The following is a 27,419-nucleotide window of genomic DNA, read 5'->3' as shown; positions in this document are numbered from 1 at the left end:
ACAATGAACCACTTCTTGCCATTGCCTGTTTAGTTTAGAATATTGTGTTTGTACATGCATAAATTTTATGCAAATCGCAGGTACCGGGTATTGACTTCCCTGAATTGCCACGATGAGCGTACCTTATCACAATATTTCAATGGTATAAGTGGGGAGATAACTCTTGAGTCCAAATCCTAAACCCTAAGCCAATTGTCCTAGAAAGTAGGACAAGTATCTGAGTTAGTTTATCCATCCGAATTCGTCAAGTGACATGAATTCGTGATTTTAACCCTAGAATTTAATTTTTGTCTTGTGTCTTCAGTTGAGTTGTCATTTTTAGTTTTGTGAGTATGTGATGATATTCTGTTATAATTAAATCAAATTAAAAGACAATTTAATGATTTAATTTAATGAAAAATTTATAAAGAAATTTGACATTTAATCATATTTAATTAATCGAGAAATTAATTAAATAAAAGAATTAAATATAAAGATTTTATTGAAGTTCTATTTTTCACGTATTTATATTTATTTAATTTAATGATAATTACTTAGGAGTTCTATTTTAAATAATAAACTCTAAATAATATTACTAGTTGAATTAATAAATATATTATTAAAACATCTCGTGAATTAATTAAATAAAAGAATTAAATTTAAAAGATTTGATTAAAGTTCTAATTTAGGCGTATTTATATTTATTTAATTTAATAATAATTTATTTAGAAATTTTATTTTTAATAAACTCTAAATAATATTATTAGTTAAATTAATAAATATTATATTAAAACGTCGCATGAATTAATAAAGGAGAGAAAGCTTTATTTTAATAAAGTTTATTTTAATTAAATTGCATAAAGTGTGTGCATAAAAATTAAAATATAGTAGTTAAAGACAAAGGGTTTTCGCATAATTGCATGATCAAAGCCTTGATTTGGGGGAAAAACTCTTTATTAAGGAAATTAGAGCTCATTTTTAGATACACAGGTTTGGAGGAGCCAATTTTGTGTGTTTGTGCGTTCATTGTTTTAGCATTAGATCCAGGTACGATCTTGTGGATTTGTGCAATAGTTGCTCGTCCTTCGAATTCTTGTCTTCTTCGTGTCTGTTGTAATTATGTTTTCAGAAGTTCTCTAGGTTGAAACTCTTGTTTGAGAAAATTGATTTCCATTATAAAATTGTCTGTGATTTAATTTGAAAACTTTTAGTAAATATTGAACTTTAGAGTTTTCAAAACCTAATGAATTATGAAATTCATTTTTGTATGCACTTTATGTGATGTGTGATATACTGGTGTTGGAGTTTTTGGGTTTGTCTTAGCTTTGGCCAGTCAAGATGTTTACCAGAGGCTTGGGGGTTTGTTTTGTGATGTCATGATGATGTTTGTATACGATCTTTTATACTCAACCACAGTAATGTGTTTGGTATGCTCTATGAGATGTTTTGATGCATTGATTGTTATTGCTTTCCAGTGTTCTTGTGTCAAACTGAGGTGAATGGTGTGACCTATCTAATATAACCTTTGAGTCTTCAATCAGTTGTATTTGGTTTGCTTTCCAGTCGCTTTTATAGGATTGAGGTGTTTGTATGACTTGTTCTTGATGATGTCATGTTATGGCATGGATTGGTTTATGTATACTTGATTTTGGGATCAATCTTGTTAAGATGATCGTATTGGTGGAATTCGTGATTATGATCAGTGTTTTTCAATACTTGTCAGTTGCTTGTTTAAGAATTGATGTATGGTATGTGGTCTTTTGTGATCTTTTGATTTTACTGAGCTCAGGGTAGGTTATCTGTATGTTAAGTTGGGAAGTGGCTTGCAATAGAGGTTGGGGCCCAAAGTGACTGCCAGGGTAACTCATTGTAGGTTATTTAATAAGTGATAACATTTCATTAAATGGGTTTAAAATGAATTAACAAGATATTGGTACCACAGAAAGTCACTAAGGGGCTGGAGGATTAAAAGACTAGCCGAGTAAACTTAGTTTTTGACTCGTTAGTATGTCTTGTTAGTACAAAAGGATAGTAGTGCTACATAGAGTCACTCGGGGGCCGGAGGATTAAAAAACTAATCGGGTAACCCTAGAGTTGGTTTGTGCGATGACACTTGCCCACTTGCATAGTTGATTTCCTACGTATCTGTGTTGCCTCTAGGATTAATTGATACTTGTGTCTTGGTACCCTTTGAAATAGTTTTCTTTCAAGTGATTCCTTGAACCTAGATGTTGGTTTTGACTTTTGAGTTTGTTATCCGTTTGGGACTTGCGACTATCTCCTATGCGCAGTGGGAGTGGATCATTTAGGTTCCACCAGGTTGGGTGGTAGTGCTTTTTCTTATACTATTGAGATCCGACCGTTAGATGTCGCTGCTGGATGTGTTTGTGCAGATGTTCTTTCTATCTATTCTTGTATTTCTATGATGGATGGTTGTACTATTGTATTGTATTTGATTTCATAAGATCTTAAGAGATGATGTAATTTATTTCATGATGTATACTATTTCAGCCTTTCATACCCTATGCCCTGTACAATGGATGATTATGCATTTTGTTTATTGCCAAGTGGCATCATATATAATTGTATATTATTTAAATGGATTCATACTGGTATATTATTATTTGATGTGGATTTATTATATATTATATTTATTATTAATTAAACTTGAATGTGATTCAACATCATGGGACCCTTAAGAATTGTACCCTATTTATGTGTTGTTGATGTATGAGTGTATGTTAACTGCTTCTGCTATATTATTTTGTTGTTGTTAAGTTATTATCTTTAAACGAAAAAATGTTTGACAAACTTTAGTAAAACCTTAGGTTAACTTCTTTTGGGTCACATGGCGGGGCATTACAGGTATGAACATTGATGACAAAGAATAGATTTGCTCCATAATCTGTATATGTTAGTACAGAAATAACAGAGATAATAAAATGTTCTAGAACTTGAAATATACTTCGATCCTTTGATGTACTTGCATTAATTGATTTTGATGCCTTGTTATTCGGGTGGATCAAGTATACATATCACACGAAGTGGTGTGAGGGTGAATGGGTATGTCTTCGAATGGAGAAATGAACATTCACCATCACACCGATTCAGTGTTAATTAACCATGCCCAATTTGTTACAGACTTAACATAAGTCTTAATAATGTATTACCGATCACTATGAACTGCAGCCCGATATAATATAGATCGATACTGATCTAAAATCAAAGGAATCAAAATAAGTTTCGATCATGCCTTAAATAATCTCAAACAATATATATATGATCATCGATTTCAACTGTGCATTGTTTCATATACTGCTATTATACATATGCAAATATATATAATAATATGTGCATCATACTGGTATACATATATACATATGTATATATATATGTTGATCATAGTTATTGTCAGACTGAAGTTACATGCTTTAACACTCCCTCTTAGCTAGGGAAGACAAAGTGCATATATATATATATATATATATATATATATATATATATATATATATATATATAAGTTCTCCTTATTTGAAAATTGATATCATCGAGATATACTTAAGAAAATCAAGTCTCCTGATACTCTTTCTAGTTACGGTGTATACAAAGATATCAAGTCTCATGATATCTACCATAAGAGATCATGGTATATCCATAGCTATTATGTCACATAGTATCCACCATGAGTTTGAACATAATTATCTTCAATAGATATCAAGTCACATAATATCTATCAACATGCTCTTTTAAGTATCATGATTTGTCCATGAATATCAAGTCACATGATATTCATCATGATAGTAATCTAATAATTATAAAGTTGTCACCTTATATTATTAGAATCAACATTTCATTATAAAAGATTGTCACCTTTGATAATGTACATAGGGTAGGCTCATAAGTCATAGTGTCACACATATGACAAAAGAGTTTACACTTTAAACATCTTTATTAAAATGATACAAATTTACAAAGTTGAGACTCAATCTCATAAACTTACATTTCAACCATACCAAGTTTCTTTCTGAAATGATCAACCTTCACTTTAGGAAGAGCCTTGGTGAGAATGTCAGGTGTTTGATCACCTGTATTAATATATTCCAACTAAATAGCTCTTCTTTCCACCATATCTCTTACATAGTGGTAAGGAATTTCTATATGTTTGGATCTATCATGAAATATCGAATTCACAGATAACTTGATACAACTTTGGTTATCACAGTGAGTATTGGTAGGTTTCATAGGCTCGCAGAATAAGTTAGAAAGCAAATTTTGAAGCCATACTACTTCTCTAGCTCCCATTACTACAACAATATACTCTGCCTCAGTAGAACTCTGAGCAATTAAAGCTTGCTTTCTGCAGATCCAAGAGATCATAGCTGAAACAACATCCTGATGTGCTCCTTCCAGTCTTTTACACTTTTGGCCCAATTAGAATCAGTATATCCATATAACTCCAAGCTGGTATTCTCATATTTAAGTTCATACCCAATATTGCCTTGAAGATACCTTAATATTGTTGATGTCAGTTTTTATACCACATAACATATTAGCAATCAAATATCTGATATGGAGTATCAAACACACAATTCCTCTCTTAAAAAGTTAATACTCATAGGACATGAGAATAACTCCAATGTTACTTACACCTATGGATACTAACTCAGTCTATCAATGTGATTTGTTGGTAATCACGTAGGCAGGCTTACGTTATTCCTTCAAGGACAACTTGGATTTTGGGATGATGGTAATGGTGATTCGGTACGAGTGCCAGATGATGTTGATGGTGATGGAGGGTGAGTGTTCAAATGGCTTATACTTTCTTAACCTTCTTCAAAACCTCGACTAATCAACTACTCGCTATTCTACTCCTACTCCTATGAATGGAAAGATTAGCAAATGGACGGGGATCAAATCTAATGAATGTTTACCAACAGCTCCAGCCTCATAGATGCAATGATTCAAAGGAAAAAGAACTAATTTACCACACAAGGCTTCCCAACAAGCTGCAAGGATGCTAGTGGCCTAGTTATAGATCCCTATCTAACATCTACTAATATCACCATACAATTCACCATCTACTTCTACTCTAGCAACATGAAATGAAATCCTACTTTTAATTTGAGAGATGAGAAGAACCATGCAATACACCAAAATGATCATGCATATCCACCATGCAAGCCACAACAATGAATAGAGAACAGTTTTGATAGTATTTTGGCAACAATTCTCCAACGTAACTTTCTCACAAATGAGAGCAAAATGGCCTTATATAGAGGCTCCAAATTGCAATGAATGCCTAAGATTAAGAGGCAAAATCAAGGGCCAAGATTATATCTTACAAACCCTAATAAGGGTTACCATTATTCAACCAATTACATGAGGACACCAACTTTGTGGGTCAATGAGAAAATTACAATAATTTGTCAACCAATGAGAACATAGGACACTTGGCATGATTTGATTGCATGCACAAGAAAGTGCCACCTCATCAACCTTATCTTATAACTCTATTCAATCCTTGAGATAAGGTGAAGCCTTGGATACTTGAGCTTGTCCTTAGAAACTTTCTCATCAACCACTCGAACTTGCTTGTACTTGATGTCTTGACCCTGAAAGGATGAGGTCTTCATGCACTTGGGGTAATCTTGTCTTGGCCTTGATGGCTTCCCTGGATCTGAACTTCTTTGCAACTTGAGAGCTTTGCTCTTGGTCACTACATTGAAATCGAACTTAATCTCCCCCATTATCCTTGCCTTCCTTAGCCTTCCTGGTCTTTCTTTACCTTCCTATTCGAATTTGGTTTGCATGAATAGCCAAACCTTGCCTAGCCTCAAATATTTTCAAACCACTTCCTCCAAATTTGCTCTTCCTTGAAATTGCGGGGCTTCTTGAATCTTAATCTTCAATCAAATTCGCCCTTCACCCGATTTCATTCTTCACCAAAGCTCGCACTTCAACCTTTGCCAGCTTGCAATCAACTATAAGGGCTAGGACCCCATGTGGAATTGTTTCTAGTTGTGCACTACCCTAAGTTGTAATTCTAGATTTTCACTTATAATTCTAGCCCAATCAAATTTGCCCCTTCCATTTGCAATTTCATCAATAAAGAAGTACATCTAGTTTTCAGATTGCATACCTTGAGCTAGGCCCATGATCCAAATGACAAGCGCCATGAGATCACTATATTCTAATTTGAAGTCTGCCACTGTGAGTCTCGATGATTTGGTGACTCCTTTCTTTCCCTCGTGCAGCCAAATCTGCTTTTGTAGATCTTTGCCATGGGGAATTGTCCTTCCTTTAGTCTGTCATTTACTTGTATCAGGTTTACTGTACTGACATTGGTATCTTTTATTCACCTCATTTTCGAGAAGAAAGTTGTTTTAGGCATCATATCCTCTTTGTCTTTCTTAGTATTTGTTCCCTTAGGGTTCTTGCTTGCATTAACATCTACCATCCTAAACACTTATGTTCCACTGTCAATCGGCCATGTATCGGTGTTTGTAGGAACATTGCTAGAGAGTGCAGAAATAAATAAAAATCCCTCAAAGTTTTCACTTGACTCTTTTTGAGGACAAGAATTTTCTACATTTGCAGCAGCAGCCTGAGGCTTTAGTCTAAAGTTACAATCTCTAGCAAAGTGCCCATAATTGTCCCCTCTAGAGCAATGGATCCTAGAAAGATCCCTTTTTCCCTTAGTTACCGGATTCATGCCCTAGAGGCCGGATCTGGATTCGGGTCCGATCCGGATCCAGATTCGTGCCTGGATTCGTGCAGATCCGGGCAGGATCCTTGTTTTACACAGTGGATTCGTCCGGATTCATGGCCCACGAATCCTGACGAATCCACTGTGTAAAACAAGGATCCTGCCAGGATCTGCATGAATCCAGGCACGAATCCTCAAGGATCCAGCATGAATCCTCAAGGATCGACAGGTTTAAGTGAGTCTAAGTTATTTAATATGACTTTTTTAAATATATTTTTTTGCTTTCTAGTGCTAAAATGACCTTTTTATGCATTATACATACTAATAAATGAGAGAAACAAATATATATATATATATATATATATATATATATATATATATATATATATATATATATATATGTTACTAGTTGGGGCTTGGGCAAGATCAGTAATATATATATATATATATATTCACGAATCCTCCACGAATCTTAATCGGGAAAAAAAAAATCACGAATCCACGGATCCGATTCACGTGCCCGAATCGGATTCGTATCCCGAATCGGTAACTAAGCTTTTTCCATTTCTTGGAGTCAAGGGTTGACTCAAGGCTTTTGTCTTTGAATCTTTTGAAGTGTCTTTTCTTCCCTTTTCCTTTTGAAGCATGAGTTGCAAGTACAAGATCATCTTCATGATGACTTTTACGTCCATTTCCTTGTGCTTTTACTCTGCATTCTTCTTGAATACAATCAGCTCTTAGTCTTTCAAATTTTGGAAGCTCATCTCTTCCACTTACACCTTGAATGAAAGACTCCCAAGAATGGGGAAGTCCATTGATAGCAAGCATAACTAAATCCTTATCTGCAAAAGACTCTCCAATTGCACTAAGTTGGTCCTTCAACTCAATAATCTTTGTAAAATATCAAACTACAGATTCACCTCTGGTCATTTTCACATGCAGCAATTGATGTCTCAGGGCTAGAGCTCTATTGGTATTGTTGAATCCATACAAGTTCTTGAGAGCTTGAAACATCTCCTTGGTTGACTGCAGTTTGGAGATAATGGGAATCACATGATCCTTAACAGAATCGATCATAGTCTTCTTATCCCTTATCCATGATCTTATTCTTTTTTTCATTGCATTCTAACAGCTTCTTCAGATGTCTCTGCGACATCAGAATTAACATAATCTAGAAGGTCATTCTCTTCAAGTGCAATAAGAACTCAATGCTTCTATGAAGAGAAATTTGAGGAGTCGTCTAATCTATCTTCATCTTTCAAACCATTCACCATTTTCAAACGCTGAAAATGAACAACTAAAAGAGAATCAAATAACACAAATAACAAGATACTTCTGGTTCCGGATCAAATTTCTCAAACCCGCTCTGATACCATGTTAAATTATGAACCAGAAATACATGTGAAAGCAACAATGGAAGTCTAAAACTTGGAAAACAACTAACACCAAGAACTTTATCTTGGGAAAAACCCTCCTCACTGAGGGAAACAACCCATCCCACCAGAAATAGTTCCTTTATTAGAATTGCCAAAAAAAACAATTACAAAACTCTACATCCTTTAATATCTTTCGCTCAAACTGATCGAATATAGATCAAGATAATATCAATTGAGAATGTCTAAAATATAACCACGATACAAATATATGTAGACTTAGAATATATTCTGCAACTGATGCACGTAGTTCAGAATAAAACAAGAGTTGTATTTCACCTATGAAATACTAGAAGTAAAATACAGTATTTATCAAATATGGAATGCAGAATTATAATCAGAATTAGATCGCAGATCTTTTGAACAAAAGAAAATCACTGAACATTCTAAAGTCATCTCTACAAATCTCAACCTTTTAAAAAACACTTTTAAGCGCACAAGGCCATGCATGCATAGTGAATAGCTTTGTGAAGGCAGACGCACAATGGTTATAGAATGTGAACCGATATGACATAATGAGGACGTCAATAAATAAAGAGAACCAACGATAATGAACAGAAGACAATGCATGTTAATAAAATGCGCAACTTTCAATATTAACGAATGTAATTATGAATTACCAGCATCACACAGATGCTTCGTCAGCATGAATAAAAAACACATGAATATAATCCAGCCATTGAAGTTGCACAAGGACAAGTGTAGACCATAACAGTGCTGAGAAACAATTTTACAGGGATTTGTTCAGTGATAGTATAATAATGAGGCAGATAAAATACCACGAACAGAGAAATGGACCAATCAAGAGCCAAAACAAAATATGCCAATACTACTGACAACTGAAGATGAGCAAAGGATGAGAACAGGTAATGAAAACTTGACGAACTGATCTCTATCACGGCTATAACTTCGATAGTTATTTGAGAATAAATTTTTTGGTTCGCCATCAATTACAAAGCAAGAGATTGTTAGCCTTCTTGATTTTGGTTGTCATTGATGGCACTACTATGGATGTTTCAATATCGGTGTGATCCTGTTTGTATCGGTTATAGTGCTACTCCTTTCAATATCGGTGTTGTTGGTCATAGACAATGCACGTCATTTGTAATCACCAAAAGCTATGCATCACATAATTATCAGCAAGATTTCTAAATCGGTCAGTACTTGACACGATTAACTCTAATTCATTTTGATCAGCTGACAAGTAATTAAAGTAAGACCTGTCTACATGTTCGATGCTCAGCCAACAACTAAGATGATTATACCAATGATTGTTATGTTATGGTCATAGTTTATAAATCCGGCAATATATCGCCAATATCGCGGGTTATCGCGGGTTAAAAACACATCCGAATTAAACACGGAAAAAATCGGGCATGGTTTTTTATTAAAATTGCAGCGATTTTTATCATTAAATATCACGTATAAAACGAAAAACCCACCTATTAAATCATTGACTGCAGTCAACAGGGAAAAAATAAAAATTAGGTTTTCGCCGCAGCTTTACATATGCAAAAAAAAAGGTCGACGACTCGACATTGTTTCTTCGCTGTAGATGTTTGGAACCGTCACCATGATAGCAGTGAGCTGAATCCGTGAGCTGTGATTCGTTCTTCCATAGCAGCGTTTAGAGTTGCATTTTGGGGTTTCATATTGGCGTGAATCACATCTATCTCTGCCCACGGCGTGAAGTGCTGACCAGGTCGGGTTGCAGGTTGCCAGGTAGGGTTCTTTTTTTTCTTTTCTGATTTTATATTTGTATTTTTGTTGTTTTTCATAGTTTATATTAAATTTTAATATATATTAATATATATTATGTTACAATCTATGTAATATGTATAGTTAAATATGTGATAAGTCATAGCTGTATTACAAACAGATTAAAATTAAAAACTTCATATTATATTATTATAAAAAAGTCATTTAGGTTGTACTGTGCAAAATATGAAGTTTTTTATTTGCACTAAATGTATTACAAATAGATTACAAATTAATAAATTAATAATAAAATTATAAAACAATAACTTATATATAATAATAAAATTATAAAACTTATACTTATATATAATAATAATATATTATAATAAAATTATAAAACAATAACTTATATATAGTAATAAAAGAATATTACTATAAATTTAACTTTTATAGTAATATTGTTTTATTATTATATAAGTATTCGACTTTAGTATTTACTATATACTATATTTTACTATTTCACTATTTTACTAAATATTAAATATTAATAGCTGTAATGTAAAATTTTAAACTATTAAATTTTTAAAAAATTAGCAGATACAAGATAAAATATTAAATCTAAATTTAAGTAAGGATATTATTTAAATGTGATTTATGCTTTATAGATTCATACTATTTTAGAAATTGCTACAAATTGTGTTTGATCTCAAACTAATCTAATATTTGATTTTTCATTCTTGTAACAGGATGACTGGTGGTGGCAGAGCAAAGGACCCTTTATGAAAACATGGTATCCCAGGAGCAAACAGAGGAGATATCCAATGTATCCATTGCTTTAAATGGATAACTTCAGGCATAGGCCGATTGAAATATCATCTTGCAAAGATTCCATGCAATGATATTACACCGTGTGACAAGTGTCCAAAAGAGGCTACAAGAGAGGCTATGAGAAGCCTTCAACAATATGCACAAAGTAAGGCAACAAAAAAGAAAATATTCGAGGCCATGGCAGCCCCAATGGGGACTTTTAGTTCTACAGGATCACAAACAGGTGGAGAAAGTTCTTCTTCTATTGGGCCTCGGATACAAGGATCGGGAAGTGTGAGTGGGTCTTTAGCAGATTTTTGGGTTCCACATAACACTCCTAGTGCTCAACCCAGCTTACTAGGTACTGCATGGAACAAAGAGATGCACAAAAAGACAAAGGTGGCCATTATGAGATTTTGGGTCCGGAATGATCTTTCCTTCAATGCTTTATGTAGTCCATATTGGGATCAAGTGGTAACTTCCATTTCTTTCTCTGGTAAGGGGTTTAAGTCCCCAACTCCCTATGAAGTGAGTGGGCCGTTGTTAGATGACGAAGTAAGAAACATTCACCAGCTTGTGGAAGAGCAAAGAAGAGTTTGGGAACAGAAAGGTTGCACTATTATCTCTGATGGGCAGATTGATGGCAGGAATAGGACACTCATCAACTTTCTAGTTGCTTCAGGAGGGCAGTTGGTATTCCTAAAATCAGTTGATGCCTCTAATCAAGTGAAAAATGCAGAAAATTTGTGTAACATGTTGGATGAGGTGGTAATAGAAGTGGGAGTAGCTAATGTCATCCAGATTGTGACTGATAATGCAACTGCGTATGTGGCAGCTGGTAGACTTCTGATGGAGAGACATCCCACATTGTTTTGGAGCCCTTGTGCTGCCCATTGTCTCGACTTGCTTCTTGAGGATCTAGGGAAACTGAGCTAGGTGGAGGTGGTTGAAGATGGAAGGAATATTGCGGAGTACATCTACAATCATACATGGGTCTTGAGTCTTATGAGACAGCACACTAGTGGTAAGGATAAGGATCTTGTACGAGCAGGAGTCACACGCTTTGCTACTAATTTTCTAAATTTGCAAAGCATATCAAAAACATTGTTAGACCTCAGGCACATGTTTCTTGATAAGAAATGGTTAGAGAGTCCTTATGCCAAGAAGCCTGAAGCAGAGAAGATTGTGAGGATTGTGTTTGATGGTAGCTTTAAAAAGCTAATGGAGGAGACCTTAAAAGTAAGTTTTCAAATCTTAATTGATGATTTAGAATTTAATTTTGAAATATCTTCATTGGCTGATTTTGTATGTTTTATTATGTCCAGGTATCAGAGCAAGTCGTTGGTGAAGGTTCTACGAATTGTGGATGGGGATAAAAACCCCATGGGGTTTCTATATAAGGATATGGATAGCACAAAAGAGGCCATTCAGCACTTGTATAGGTCAAATGAGACCATAGACCCATATGGAACATCATTGATCGTAGGTGGAACCGACAACTACACCAACACATTCATGCAGCTGCCTACTTCTTGAACCCCAAGTACTATTTCTCCAACACTTTTAAAGCAAATGCAGAGGTTCAAATTGGCTTCGACACATGTATCCGAAGATTGGTTGCTGATACGGACCTCCGAGATGTCATACTTGATGAGTTGCAGAGCTACAAGAGGGAAGAGGGGCCATTATTTTCTTCTCCTGATTGCAAGCGTAGGAGATACACTTTGCAGCCAGGTAAAAAAGAACTTGCGTTTACTTTTATCATACCATTTATTTTGCTTGTGAAGTTTATTGGAATTTTTACCACATCATAAATAATTTTTTTAAGCCTTGCAGATCTGTGGTGGGAAGATTATGGTGCCACAACGCATAATCTTCGACAGCTTGCCATCCGAATTTTATCGCAGCCTTGTAGTGCTTCTGGCTGCAAGAGATTGGAGTACTTTTCAAAACATACACACAAAGAAACGTAATAGGTTGACTGAAAAATGCCTAAATGACTTGGTCTATGTGAAGTACAACCTTCTCTTGCACAAGAAGAAGGTGAAAGGGCAAGCTTCATACGCAGCACTAGACTTGGATGACATTGATCCATATTCAGCAGATTGAATTGCTACTCTTGATGGTGAGAGTGCAGATGAGAATGTGGGCGAACCTTTATTGACAGATGAGCAGCTAGCTAAGTTTGAGATGGAGGCAGATGACTGGGATGCAGATGTGGCAGCACGTGAGGTGGAACCTAAGCTTGGTCATCCATCAGAGGCTTCTGTGGAGCGTGAGGCACCTACTAAGGCACCTGTTGAGGATGTTGCTACGGCAAGCACTTCAACACCACTCACCCAGCAGCAGCGATCTTTTTTGAGTTTTACTCGTAGACGCAATTACCGGTTGCTACTTTTAGTTTTCATTGATACTGAAACTTGAACTTAATATGTATTTAGAAGTTGTAGTTTCAAACTTTCATGGAGTTTGATTGCTATATGTATTGAACTTATTTATATTTTGATGTTATACTTGTTTTTCAATTAATGATTCTAATTTCTATTACTATGTTAATCTACTAAGTTTTAATTGCTATGAAATTATGAATTGTCGTTTAACTCAAAACTTTGCTTCATATATGGTAGATATCTCAAATCATTATATGTTCTACAAATTTAGTGTATATGTATGCATTTTTAAGAATATTTTAAGAAATTATATATTTTCAAATGTTCGATAAAAGTGTCAATTTATTGCCGAGTTTTTGCCGATTCGGATATTTTCAAAAATTTTGGGTCAGCCGAGATATTGCCGATACCGAATTTTTAAACTATGGTTATGGAAAATCAATGTTATTGTAGTTGCATTAAACAAAGGAGATGAAAGCTCCTTATATAGATTTACAAAGATGATGTTTCTAAAAGAAACAATCGTGAACTATAGACAAAAATAGAAACTACTTAATAACTAAAAACTAACTAAGATGACCATTAAATAAACATTATGATATTCTAATTCCCTCCCTTAATGGTCATTGTCTAAGAGTTGTCTTTTGGTCACAAATTCTACAAAACATTTTGTTGTTGTTGAGACCCTCCCTGGATCTGCAAAATGTTGATTGGCCAAGAAGCCAAACTCCATCTAAAAAATTGAGACAGAAAAGGTTGCCCTTTTCTTTGGAATACTCTACAACAAGAGATAAGAGCCTACCACTGACTCTACCACAAAGATAAGTCTGTCACTAACTCTCCCAGAATCAGCAAAACATCTGACTAGAAATTATCACAAAAACATCCAACCTAATGTTGGATCACGAAGCTGCTCTTCCCTAGAGATAGAGGCAAGAACTGAGAACTAGCATGATTTTGCGGAAAAATTGGCAAATCCTCCAAACTTTGCAAGTGAGCGCAATACCCCAAAACAAACTACAAAAACCCATGATTTTTTAAGAGAAAAATCGACGAAAACCCAACACAAATTTTGAGGGGAAAATTTGATCAAAACCTAGCATGAGTTTTGAGGTGAAAAATCAATCAAAACCAAACAAAATCTGAGACATGGATAAGAGTACACAAAGCTTCGTTTTTTTAGGATAAATGGTTATACCCACCAGATAATTTTTGAGGAAAACATTATAAACCCCAAAGGAATCCCACACAATTGTGCGAAAGACAGAGTCAAAAAATTTTAAGGGAAAAATTATAGAAACCCATAAGAACATTTTTAAGGGAAAAATTTATGAAAACCCATAAGAAATTTTTGAAGGGTAGCAAAACACGATATTTCGCAGGGTAAACCAGCACAACCTCAAAAAACAAAAACTTTTGTTGCAACCAAGAAATCACAAGATCATATTCCTTAACCAGGTTTGCAATTTCAAGCAAAAATCATCAAAGACGAACCACAAAAGTTTCATAAAATGCCTCTAAAAATCAAAAAGCAAATTTTTGAAAAAAAATTCTAGATCAAACGAGGCTCGAATTTTTCTTAAAAAATCCACCAAATTTTATGAAATCCCATCAACCTACTCTAAAGCATGTTATGGTAAATCGATGTTGTTGTGGTTATATTAAAAAAGGAGATGAAAGCTCCTTATATAGATTTACAAAGATGATGTTCTGAAAGAAACGATTGTGAAGACTAAGATGACCATTAAAGAAACATTACAATATTCTAATATGGTATATATGCAGAAGTAAATGTACATACTTAGACACATGCAATCTTTGTATTATTATGATGATGTGGTGTGTTTGCAAACTACTGTAAGCTATGTACATGAGATATTGTATTGGTTAAAGGTAGGCAGATTGTAATACACTACATACTGTGACCTATGCCTATGTTGATGCATGCTCAACGGTTCAACCTTTGTATATCTAGCAATCAATGCTAATTTTGTATTTCGACAATGAGCCACCAACTGTATTATTTAACCGGTTACACAATACTTGAGAGCTAACCCTCTCGCATGGTTTTTCACATCTTGGGTTTCCATGAAAAAAATTCTGGTGTTGTTTGTTGTGGTTTTTTGCTTTTTATTATTTCCTCCTTTGAAAGTGAAATATGTTATATGGTAAATTATTTAGCTGCTTTAAATTTTTCAAGGATATATTGATTCAACCCTCCCCTCTCAGTATATCAGGCATATATCAAGTGTTCAACATCCCCAATTGCCGCCCCTTCAAACATAGACTATTTGGCACGAGGGGTATGATGCAAAGTTAGATGAGTAGAGGGGGACAAGTTTTAAGAGCAAAACAAAAGAATCCTTGAGGAGTGGTGGATTCTGCCACCCTCATAGGATTGGAATCTTCAAGCTGTCATAAATTCCGCCTTGAGTTGAGAGGCTCCTCTTTGCGCAATTGCAACTAAATGAACATCACAAGCATAAGGATATAATCAAGTCTTAGTGAAACTATGAAGAAATGATCAACATTGGAAGGTTGCAGTCAAAGTTGTAGATTTCTTGAGGGACGGCACATTACGCCATCCCCCAAGGATAAAATCTTCTCCCTAGTAAGATTTCCGCCTTGCCATGGTGATAGTAAAACACCAACTTAGCCTTTCAAGATGCCAAACAATAGACAAGGAAGTCGAAATGATGTGAAATCGATTCAGAAATAATGCAAACATGAGGTGAAGGATTGAGGAAGCAATCAAAAATCCTTGAGTGCTTATGAATTCCACAAAAGAGGGAGCAATCCTCTAAGGCACCTAAATCTCTACCTAGCATGAATGAGAATCCGTAGACCCTTCCAATTATTGCTTTAGGCTGGATGCTAAAATCTGTTTCTAAAACAATGGCATGAGATCATGAAAGGGAGCGGTAGACAGCTAAAAGATGAAGTTGAAGTCTGGACAAAGAAGAATTCCTTGAGGGATGGTGGATTCCGCCATCACCAAAGGACAAAATCCTCGCTCATGGTGAATTTCTGCCCCAAGACTGAGGCTTCGACAAACAGATATAAGGGCAGCAATTTTGTCAAGGAATGTTAAACATTTTTAAAAATCAACTTCTTTCCTTAATAAAGTCAGTCAGAGGGGCTGAAAAGAAAATTGTTTGAGATGATTTCATTGGCTAATTGAGGCCAAGTCAGCCCATGTCGGGAGGTGTGCCTCTTCAAAATGAAAATCGGGTATATATGGAGAGGCAAAACAAATTCATTTTAACAACAAAACGAAAACAACTTTGCCTCTGCAGCAATTGTCTTTTAGAAGGCAACAAATTTCATCTCTAAAGGGCACCAAATTATTTCCAAAATGCTGGAGTGACATAGCAATTGGTAGATCAACATTAGGAGAGACTAGAATCTCTTGAAATTTTAGGCAAGTATGGCAGATTTCTTGCAAAATCAGAGTATGGGAGTGATCAGAAAAGGGAAATCTGGGCACAACATTCATTGAAAATTATTTCTTTTCCAGATTTGAGAGTGAATTCATTCCAAGTGTAGTCGGAATAAAGTAACTATTATGTTAGCACTTGTTTAAGCTAGTCAGGTTGGGTAGTTAGGTGGTAAAGAAATGTGTCGGTTGGTTTCCAACTAACCAACCCTTCTATAAATGTCTAGAACATTGGTATTGTACTGACATTGGTTTTTGGTATTAATAAACAAATCATTTCCTTGCCTACTAGTATTTAGGTATTATGGTATGAATGGTATGTTCTAAGTTTCACTTCATATGTATCAATTGGATTATTCTTGTATCTATGAGAAAGTGTGGGATATTCCAATCTACATTTTTGGCGTCGTTGCCTAAGTCCGAACCTAGAGGTCGACAGGATGGAGTAAGGGGAAGAGCATTTGTACCACTTATCAAGCAACAAATAGTGACAGGAAGAGGAGGAAATAACCAGCGAGGATTAGTTGACACGTGATCTAGTGGCGGCGTGGGAAGTTGTAGTCAGTACGTATGAAGGGAAGCCAGTGAGAGAACTAAAGGTACAGTACGTGACGAACTTCCAGTGCCACTAGCGGTGTACAATCTCCTGTGAGAGTTTCCTTGCCTATTAGCAAGCAATTTGTTATGAGTAAAAGAGAAAGACGATAGAAACGATTCATGCCCCTAATTCCTAATATATATCCCAAGCAGGCACAGGGAGAAGAAACTGAGGAAGAAGTCGCCTTGAGGATACTACGTCTCCAACAACAAGAAGAGAGACGTCATAACTAGAGAGGATGACAAGGGGATTCCACAAGAATCCAGGAAGGGTTGATCGAGAACACAATTGAAGGTATAGCAAATTTGGTCATCTCTGAGACACCAACAAGGAAGTTGGGATACAAAAACCAGAGACACCGATAGGAAGAGACTTCCGACAAGAGCAAAGTCAAGAAAAGGATACTTTCAGGAGTTCCTCATCGAGAACGAACTTCCAATCGGGAGGAAGTGTTCTATCCGAAAGTCTTCCATTGGGAAGTGTTCCATCGAGGGGTGTTCCATCAAGAGGTGTTCCATCGGGAGGTGTTCACATAATGGCAATAGACAAACAAAAATTACCAAGGTTCACAAGGTACGACTTGGAGGACCCTACTCGCCATTGTAAAACATGTATAACAAAATGGAGGGATGCTCTGTAAATAGTGTGGGCCAGGCAATCATGAAGATGCAAATTGCTCGAGACAGAAGGGAGTAAATATGCTAGACATTGAAGATGTAGAAGAGGAAATTCACGCAGTCACCAGGATGCAAGCTAGAAAATTAACCTACCCAAATGCTAGTATGAAGACGAAAAGATTTCAGGAAGCAAAGAAAGACATTCAAGATAGCATGAGGGAAGGAGGAAAGACAATGTCGGAAAAACCTACTTCCAGTAGAGGTGTAACGAATATTGTGAGACAAGTACTGGAAACTACTATTCCAGTAAAATTAAGTGATTTATTAGAAACATTACCCCAATTGCAGGTAGCACTAACACAGGGGACAAACCTGAAAGGGACAACCTCAAAGAAAGAGAAGGAAGGAGAAGGGAAGAAGGAGAAGTACACGCAGAAGACAATACCCTATTCACCATAGGAATGGGGAGAACACCAGCGGTAGTAGAGATGGAGATATTAGGGTGTAAGCTTTCAAATACTATTGTGGATGAAGGTTCTAGTGTAAATGTCTTATCCAAAGAAACATGGAAAGAATTAGGGACAACTACACTTTAGCGCCCGACATTTCAACTAGCAGGAGCGGACCAACATGGAATCAAGAGTATAGGAATGCTGATGGGACAAAAAGTCATCGTTGGTACGCAACAATTTTTTATTGATTTTATGGTTATCCCTTTAGAAAAGAAAGGGTACAATTCTTTATTAGGCAGGGGATGGTCGGTCGCAGCAAAAGCTACCCATAACTGGAAACAAAACATGCTATATATTGAGACTGAAGGAAGAAAGTACATCATAGATCTCAAGAATCAGTCAGTAAGTCAAGACTTGGCATCAGATTCTGAAGGAGAAAACTATGAAGGGATGGAACCCGATGAGGAAGGGGTGCTCAGACTAGGGGAATGCTCAAACGACAACACAAATTCCCTGAATGGATTATTCCACTGGCAAATGGGAGACTGTGAAGTTTTCCACGTAGAATATAATATGTTACAAATACAAGATTCTCAATCGGAAGGAAGGTACCCAGAGGAGTACACAGAGCATAAAGAGAATGGGGTAGTAAAGTTATCTACTTTGAATAACAAACCTATCAAAGACCTAGTAAATGGGTCTAAGCTAAAAGCGTATGAGAAAACAAATAATTTGGCAAGTAGCTATTTTATAAACACAAAAGAGGGAAAAATACGAAAAGCAAAAAATGGAAGTAACCAAGAAGGAGAAAAGAAACCGAGTCCTTATAGAGAGTCACAAAACATCACGATAATTGGCAAAGAAAGAGGACAGGGAAAAGCAGCTCAGCCAACCGTACGGATATCTATACACGAAGGAAGGGTGGAAGGAGCGGTTCAAAAAATATCCATACGAGGGAGAAGATTGGCTGTACTAGGTCAAACCATAGGGAACAACGTACGAAAAAGCAAGGTACAAAGGAATAAGGTACGGAAAAAAGACATTCTCATCCGTACGATAGCCACATCCACTCGTACATTTGGTAATTCCATTAGTATGGCAGACATTCTCATTCGTATGGCAAATAATTCCATTCGTACAGCAGCCAACTACATCCGTACGAAAGCAAAGATCAACGTTTGCACCAGCATCCGTACAGCAAGAAAGTCCATTCATATGGCAAACATACACATCTGTATAGGAACAAGGCAAAGTACAGCATTTCCAAATCGCAGACGTATGGCATTTCCAAATTTCCTCTGAACATGGCAGCATACGGCAACAAGTAAACTTCATACAACTTCCATCCACGTCCGTACGGCATCCAGTATTCACATTCGTATGGCATCAAAGACAAAGATTATCATCCGTACTAGCAACCATACAGCAAGGGGGCATAAGAAGTAATTCCATACGGCATGTAGAGATACCCGTACGGAAACAGTCTGCAGTACGGCAAACAGAGGTAAGGAAGCAATCTACAAGGATACGACAGACAAAGGTACAATAAAAACAGGCATTCCTAGTATCCGTACATCATATGAAAGTTGGTTACAAGCAATCACTTTGGAAGGACGGTTGGTACAGGTGGCATATACAATTAGTTCAATGCTCTTGGAACTAACACAGGGACACATAATGGTGAAACTCAATATTGGGAATCCAAGCAAGGGAAACATTATTGATTCCAAAAAGAAGAAATATGTCGTATTGCAAGCAAAGGAGGTAAGGAAGATGACAAAAAGTAAAGGGAAAATGGTACAAAAAATCACCATCACTGCCGAGAATATTACATTCAAAAGTGTGATGGGAAGTGAGTGTAGGACTTGGTGGGAAAAAGTAGAGGTAGACCATCCCCTGAAGAAAGCGTTATGTACAGCAGAGGTAGATAAAATCATTTTCATGCCGATTTTTGAATTAAAAGAGTTTAAGTCTATACTGCGGAATGTAATCACAGGGTATGAGAAATCAGGTCATAAATCTGTAGTACAGTGTTTCCAGCAACTACCGACAGTTTCTTATGCAGCAGAAGAAATAAGTAGGGTTTTCAAAATTCCTAATAGAGGGCAAGAAATAGAAAATAATTCTATGACAGTAGAAGGCAAGAAAAAAATGGTTGAAATTACTGTGTTGGAAAAATCTTACAAGTCTGGAATGGGAAGGAATCTTGAAGAATAGTCGAGGTCTAAAGAAAATTTTCATAACAAATGATGAATGACGTTGTGTGGTAGATTTGGTTAAAAGCAAGCTCACTGTGGGCAGCTGCACTTCTAACATTGCCCTATGGATGTTACCTGTAGTAGAGGAATTGTATAAAGGATAGGTATATAATTGGGCTAAATTTCTTTCTGATAGACTGGGAGAATTCATGGAGCTGAAACATAAAACCTTTTATATGCCTCATCATACGGTGGCCTTGTTCTTAGAAGCAGTACGCACTCAGGCGAGCAGTGAGCACCGAGGCATCTTGGTACCGACTAGTCGGGTGGAGCCCTACAAGATGGCTATGACATATTGGCTGCATATGGATACCATGAGATCTCAAATGAAAGAGAACCTAAGAAAAAGAAACTGAAACAAACTGTAGTGATCGAAGAAGTGGAAGAGGAGGAGGATGATGAAAGTTCAGAAGAAGGCAACGATATGGATTCATCCTCGAACTCACAGGAGGCGGAGATCCGCTTGAGTCATCTATAGGGGACTCCACAAGCGGTGACGTTTTTACCACCTACAGAGGGGCCACTTCCAGCACGGGTAGCAGAACCTCCTGAACTTTACCAGAAACCGCCTAGTGATCCCGACAGAATTGAGGCAGCAAATACTTCCAATCCAAATCAAGCAGGAGTCAAGGAAGGAACAAGTGGTCAGCAATAAATTCCAACATGGGGGGCTTCCCGAATATCAATTCCGAAGATGGCGCCACTTCTCTTTCCAAAACAGTCATCCCATACTAAAGTCATCGATTTGAGGTGCCAAACAAAGTGTGCCCATAAAGTGAGGTTACAAACACCTCTTGGACCAGAAATAGTCCATCCGATTGCTCTTGTGGTACACGCAATAGGAGGAGAGGAGAAAACTGGGAAAATTTCTTACCCAAGGTAGCATGACGACAATAGCTAGTACGGATGTGGCCAAGACAGATACCGTCCTGGAGGAAGCGAACAGGTTACTCGAGGAAGAAGGCATGGTGTCTTTACGCATAGAGACAGTTGTTGAGGAACAGGTAGAGATACAAAGTGACTGCGAGCAACCACCAAACACAACCTCTTTTGCAGCCAATGATGAATTGTTCCTCACTGAGCTTCAAGCCATGAAGCATTCTACTAGGAAGATCATGGAGTAGGCCAGGGCTTAGAAACTAGAAACCATCATCACTGCAGTAGAGCCGTTGGCCGCCTTTATGCAGATTGAGTGCCAAACAGATTGGGGACTACTAGAACAGGGTGGCTATTCAAAGGAGAACATGGCTATAACATGGACGGGCAGCTCTCTCATTTCCATGGGACAGGAACAATCACCTCTCCTAGAGGCGCTAACAGCAATGGAGGTTGCCTTTCAGGGAACCTTTTTGAAACTTCAAAAGGAGAAAAACCTATCTAAAGTCTGGGGGCTAGAAAGAAAGAGTCTTCAACAGCAGTGGGCAACGGAGAAAGTTGCTATGCATGACACCTGGAACAAAGAAAAAGCTGAATTGGAGAACAAGGTTGCCATGGCAAAAGCTAAAAAGATGGACATTCTACGGGTATTGCAAGACGTTTAGACAAAGCAGAAGACAGCTAAGTGAGACCTACAACGGCTAAGGGGAACTCCAAGCACAAGGATGTCCTCCCATCCTTTCTCTTGAAGTCAAAGTTGTTTTTGTTGGTTTCATGTTCTACAGTCGTATGGAAGACGACTTCTTTATTTTGAGGGTGATAGATGTAGTCGGAATAAAGTAACTATTATGTTAGCACTTGTTTAAGCTAGTCAAGTTGGGTAGTTAGGTGGTAAGGAAATGTGTCGATTGGTTTCCAACCAACCGACCCTTCTATAAATGTTTGGAACATTGGCGTTGTACAGAAGTTGGTTTTTGGTATTAATGAAGAAATCATTTCCTTGCCTACAAGTATTTAGGTATTATGGTATGAATGTTATGTTCTAAGTTTCACTTCATATGTATCAATTGGATTATTCTTGTATCTGTGAGAAAGTGTGGAATATTCCAATCAACACCAAGTCTTATTAGTTCAAAACTTGGAGAAAATCATTCAAAACAAGTTGGGTCTTGAACAAACAAATTCTATGCTCAAAATAGCTCCCTTGTTTTGATGTTGATGCAATCCAATTTCACAAAAAATTTAAGATATCTTCATGTTTTCTCGTTAATTTTGTGAGCTTAATGTAATTTCTCTCTTGGTTTTGCAAGGTAAGAATGGAGCAACAAGAGACTTGGAGGGTGAAAGATGGATATGACACTACAAGCTCAAACTCAAGCCTTCAAGCAAGAGGATGCTTGAGGACTTCAAACAAGAAGGAAGTTAAAAATCAGATTGTCGAAAGGCGAATCCAAAATCAAGATCAAGATCAAGATGGGATTCAAGAAGTCAAAATCTACAAGTGAGAAATTATACAAGCTTGAATTTCCTTCAGAAATCCAAGTTTTCTTTGAGGGAATCCAACCACACAAAGAATTCATCACTTCAAGAAGTTCAAGATTCAAGTTTGCAAGTTCAAGTCATGTTAAATAGAAAAATTCGGAAAAAAAATGGAGAAAAACTGGAAGATGAAACGATTTGGGAATATGCCATCACAATCAGATATTGTTGAGTATCAAGAGATATTTTCTCATCGCCAAAAGGATTGCTCAAGTCTACAAGATATAGATGCTAAGGTGGTGCCCACTTGTCTTCTACCAATCAAAAGATTCAAGTTACAAGCACATGTTTCAATCATATTGAGTTAAGTGTACAATTTTCTCATTGGCTCTCAAAGTATTGTAATTTTTTATTGGCCCACAGGGTAATGCCTTCATGTAGCTGGTTGATAGGGTGGAAACCTTAATTAGGATTAGCAGGGATTAACCCTAGCCCTTGATCTTGCATCGATCTTGTCCCTTCATTGTAATTGAACAACTATAAAAGGCCAAGCTCTTCTCACTTGAAAGATGGTAGAAGATTAAAGAAGATTAGAGAGAAGCTAGTGGTAAAAGTAGAGTAGGAGGAAACTTGATCAAATTGTTGCTATAAAGCGATTGATGATCCATTGTTAGTTTTCATAGTGGATTACTTAATGTTCCTTTGAAGTGTTGCATGGTTTCTTCAAATTCCTCATTTAGGATTTATTTTATGTTAATTAGAAGTAGAAATAGATGGATGGAAGATATTGTTGAATGGTGATTAATGGTGAAATTAGTGTCCATATCTTTTGTTGTTGGTTGTAACTTGTAAGTAAAGGTGTAAGGTTAGTTTGGGCCTAAAGTGCAAGTGTTTAACTTCTATTGGAGATGTTCATTTAGATTGCACCTTTATAGGGTATTTGGATGCGCATTACTAGTGTGAAAATCATGCCTACATCGATAGAAGATAACGCCCTCCTATGCCTAATTGGTTTGACAAATCAAGGATTGGTTAGAAGCTCACCCCATCATCAGCATTATCCTACATTCCTGGAATTAGATAGCTTTTGTTTCCTTCGCAAGTTATTTGGTTGGAAGTAATTGAAGAAGTTAAAATCAAGTTGATGTCCATTGAATGAACAGCGTAAGTCTCTTTGTGATAACAAGCATATCACGTTATAAAACTAAGTGAAGTCCACAAGAAAGAAGAAACCTTGAGGTTGTCTCATTTGATCACACAATTCATCAATATTGTTTAGCATATGAGGATCCTTATTCAAGAGAGACTTGGAGATTTGGTGTTTCATCCTAGAATACCAAGTACTCGATTTTGTATGTTGTAGTGCAACAAACCTCACATTAACAACTGCCACCTGTCTATGTCATGTTAGTTAACCGATCCATTAGTTGACAACTAAACTCTTAACATCTTGGTTAAACTAAATTAATTCGCCACTCGATTGAAAGTGATTGTGAATTACATTATTAAACTTGTGAACTTTTGGAAATGTCATCTTTTTGAGTCATGCATCCAAGAGGTCAATATATTTGTAAGCAATTCTTTGTCACTGTGCCTTTCCGTCCTTAATGTTGGAATAGCTGTTATTGGTATTCTACATCATCTGTCTATTTGCTTGCTACTTCTGTAACATGTCTCCTTTTGCCTACATCTTGGCTAATGTGTTTGGATTCTCTCTCAATATTAACGTATTACCAGCTGTGAATAAATTTGCAAATGGAGCCTATGTTCATACGTGACTTAGGTAATCACACATGTGATGCTCACTCATGCATGTAAAAAGGTTTGCAGTTTTCAGGTATTTCCATTAACAAAAGAAAAATGTCTCTACATCAAGATTCACCATGGAATGCAGCTAGCTTGTTTCTGTCATTTAAACATGCTTTAATTGTTTGCATTTTTAGACATGGATGAAAATCATTATCTACAATGATTAAATATATTTAGCAAGACCAATTTATTCCACCTCACAATAGTATTCTAGAATGAGAAGACTACTTGCCTCTGGCGGGGGGCCATAAGGATTTTCATTTGCATCAAGCTTGATTATATCTTGAGGTTTTCTTCCGAGCCTTGCTGACAAGACCTGTAACACACATAAGAATTAAGCACCATAAGATGAACTGCCACGGTACACTACAATAAGTCAAAACTAAAGCATATCCCAAGAATAACAACATATTGTGCACTAGAGTGTCGTTTCCTCTGGCATTATCAGCACCTTCCCCACCCCAAAAAGGAAAAAAATAAATCAGAATAAGTCCTACTCTTCTGATGCTCTTAAGAACATAATATGGTTCGCTCCATTCTTTAAACATAAGTAGGTACTAAATTCTACCAAAGCCTACTGGGATGAGGAAAAAATAATATATTATACCTCAAATGGAAGTATAGGTTGATAAGGAGCCAGTACCCTCAAGTGAGGGCGGATAAATGAATCACCGGTCAGCGGCTTCGCATCTGTTGCAGGGGTTACAGGTGAGATTGGTGCCGTGCAATTTATGGAGGACATGCTAGTCGACTTGTTCCCCAAAACTTTGGGCTTCCTTGAGACCCAAAAAAGCCTGCTAATGTTTGTTGGAGATGTTTGAAAACTACTAGAGTTTTGGGCTGTGAAACCGAATTCCGGTTTGGTCTGCTCCAAAGCAATAGCTGAAGGGCACCCTGCACCTCGAAGAATAGCCATCAAGGACTGCATATTGACAACACAAATGGAAATTAAACATGCGGACAACAAAGAATCTTGCGTATGCTTTTTTATTTTTGTATTTGAAGGAAATTATCTCATATTACACCAAAGAACATAAACACATGACACCAGCTGAATGGCAAGATTTTGTGAGAAATTGCAACCTATAAAGGCTAGAAAAATTAAAACCTACACACGTTACAAAAGATAGAATTGGGCAACTAAATTGCTCACAGTTCCACAGTTCATGCACTGTTCATCTGATTGATAATAATAATCATCCAATGAACTTAGGTAGACTAGTGGTGAAGAAGGACCGATTGCTCTGACGATGATTCAAATTCAAATCCCACTGGATTAGCTTCCCCGCTTACAATGCAGCCAATGAAAGCCAAAAAGATACCCCAGATGAACGGTATTACAAGAAACGGCGTAATGGTGACTATAAGCATCACAGTGTTACGACAGAACAAAATAATGGGTGTCTGCAAACATCGTGTGTAGAGACCATAGGAACGTTATTCACAATGCCTATTTGAAGTAGGAATTCAACTGCCATTGAGTGTATGCCGCTGCAGCTAAGTTGCTCTAAAAAGTTATACAGAACTGAATAAACAGTGTAACAGTGCAATAATAAAACATCCCGTCATCATTTGGGGTACAAAGTGGTATTGGGTACACGGAATTCATGACAGAGACAGACAGCCCTAATATAAGAAGCTGTTCAAATAGCTGCATCTTAGTTAAATCACAAAAATACAGGAGCCAAAAGAAAATATAAAAGGTAAGGTAGCTTAATTAAAGGACCACCTAAAAAGAAGCAACCCAACAAATTTTCTCCAACATTGAACGACATTCGTGAATTTGGTTTTAGTTTTATGTTTCAGCTGCCTAGAATATTTCTTCCACAAAGCAGCCAGGCTCAAACCTATTGGAATACTTGAAGCCGTACAAACATTCAAAACAAAAAAAGGAAAGCAATGTTTACCAGAAGTTTCTTGACGAACACCAAACGTCAACTAGCTGTACCACTTACAGCTGCAGTTATGTTAACACTGCAGTTATATTCAGTGTTAACAGGGTCCAGAGCACTGTCGAGTTTTTCGCACTTTTTATGGAATGTTTCGACTGGGCGACGTGCTCATCAAATTTGACGGGGGCTTCGAAACATTGGGATGGACTATCACTACGAGAAATCTCATAATGATTCATTTTTATGAGTAGACATCACATTTTGCAAGTTACAATTCTAATTAAAAAGCCTATTTTACTACAAAATAATTATACTAATTATACTAGCATATGTATCAAAACTAGGTGCAAAAGTTAAGTCGATAGTAAATTATAAGAAAATATAAAGTACATTGTTAGGAATTAAATTAATGGTAAGGCAGGGACTGAAAAGCCTATTTTACTAGAAAATAATAATATTAATTATACTAGCATTTGTATCAAAAGGAGGTGCAAAAGTTAAGTCGATAGTAAATTATAGTCAAGTTATAAGAACATATAAAGTACATTGTTAGGAATTAAATTAACTTTTAGAATTAGATTCTAGGGTTAGGATTTAGAATGTTAAGAAAATAATGTGTCTCACAATAGCTGAGAAAACAAAATTTTATATAATTTTCCGTATTATGAATTGACCAACTATTTACCTACATTCTAACCCTAATCAAATTTTTATTTTTTATTTTTATTGAAATAATGCAAATTACAAAGGTAAGAAGAGCAGATCACAGAAAACTCTAATTGAAGTTGCTTCTAAGAATGATAACTTTTTTTTAAAGCTTTAACTACAATGAGAGAATGATAAATTTAATTAATTCATGTCATGCATAGCACAATAATATTGCATCTATTAGATGCAATTAGTAATTTTGATCTAAAGTATTTCTCAAGACAATTAATTTATTCTAAAGTTAGATAATTATGATACATTTATTATTTCATAATAATATT

General features: G+C 36.3%; 1 protein-coding gene across 5 annotated transcripts in view; it reads right to left on the bottom strand.

Moving 5' to 3' along the window:
* Window positions 1–26,665, bottom strand: part of LOC149558648 (histidinol-phosphate aminotransferase, chloroplastic-like) — a 103,544-nt gene extending 76,879 nt beyond the window's left edge. For 2 of the 5 annotated variants that reach the window (XR_016365052.1, XM_089832778.1), the window contains exons 1-3: window positions 26,446–26,665; window positions 25,146–25,460; window positions 24,771–24,854 (exon numbers count right to left, since the gene is read on the bottom strand). Coding sequence is in view for 4 of the 5 variants with exons in the window: in XM_089832778.1 (XP_089688904.1) it covers window positions 24,771–24,854; window positions 25,146–25,454 (393 nt within the window). In the remaining variant the exon portion in view is untranslated. Of the gene's footprint in view, window positions 1–24,770; window positions 24,855–25,145; window positions 25,461–25,691; window positions 26,413–26,445 lie in introns of those variants that run through there. The other 3 variants (XM_089832780.1, XM_089832779.1, XM_089832777.1) reach the window with 3 other exon arrangements.
* Window positions 26,666–27,419: the final 754 nt, after the last annotated feature.

This window comes from Cupressus sempervirens, chromosome 5, assembly GCF_028749045.1.
Source record: "Cupressus sempervirens isolate cs-2001-9-10 chromosome 5, ASM2874904v1, whole genome shotgun sequence".
Taxonomy (NCBI): domain Eukaryota; kingdom Viridiplantae; phylum Streptophyta; class Pinopsida; order Cupressales; family Cupressaceae; genus Cupressus; species Cupressus sempervirens.
The sequence above is the reverse complement of the archived record's forward strand: the minus strand, read 5'-3'. Positions and strand labels throughout refer to the sequence as shown.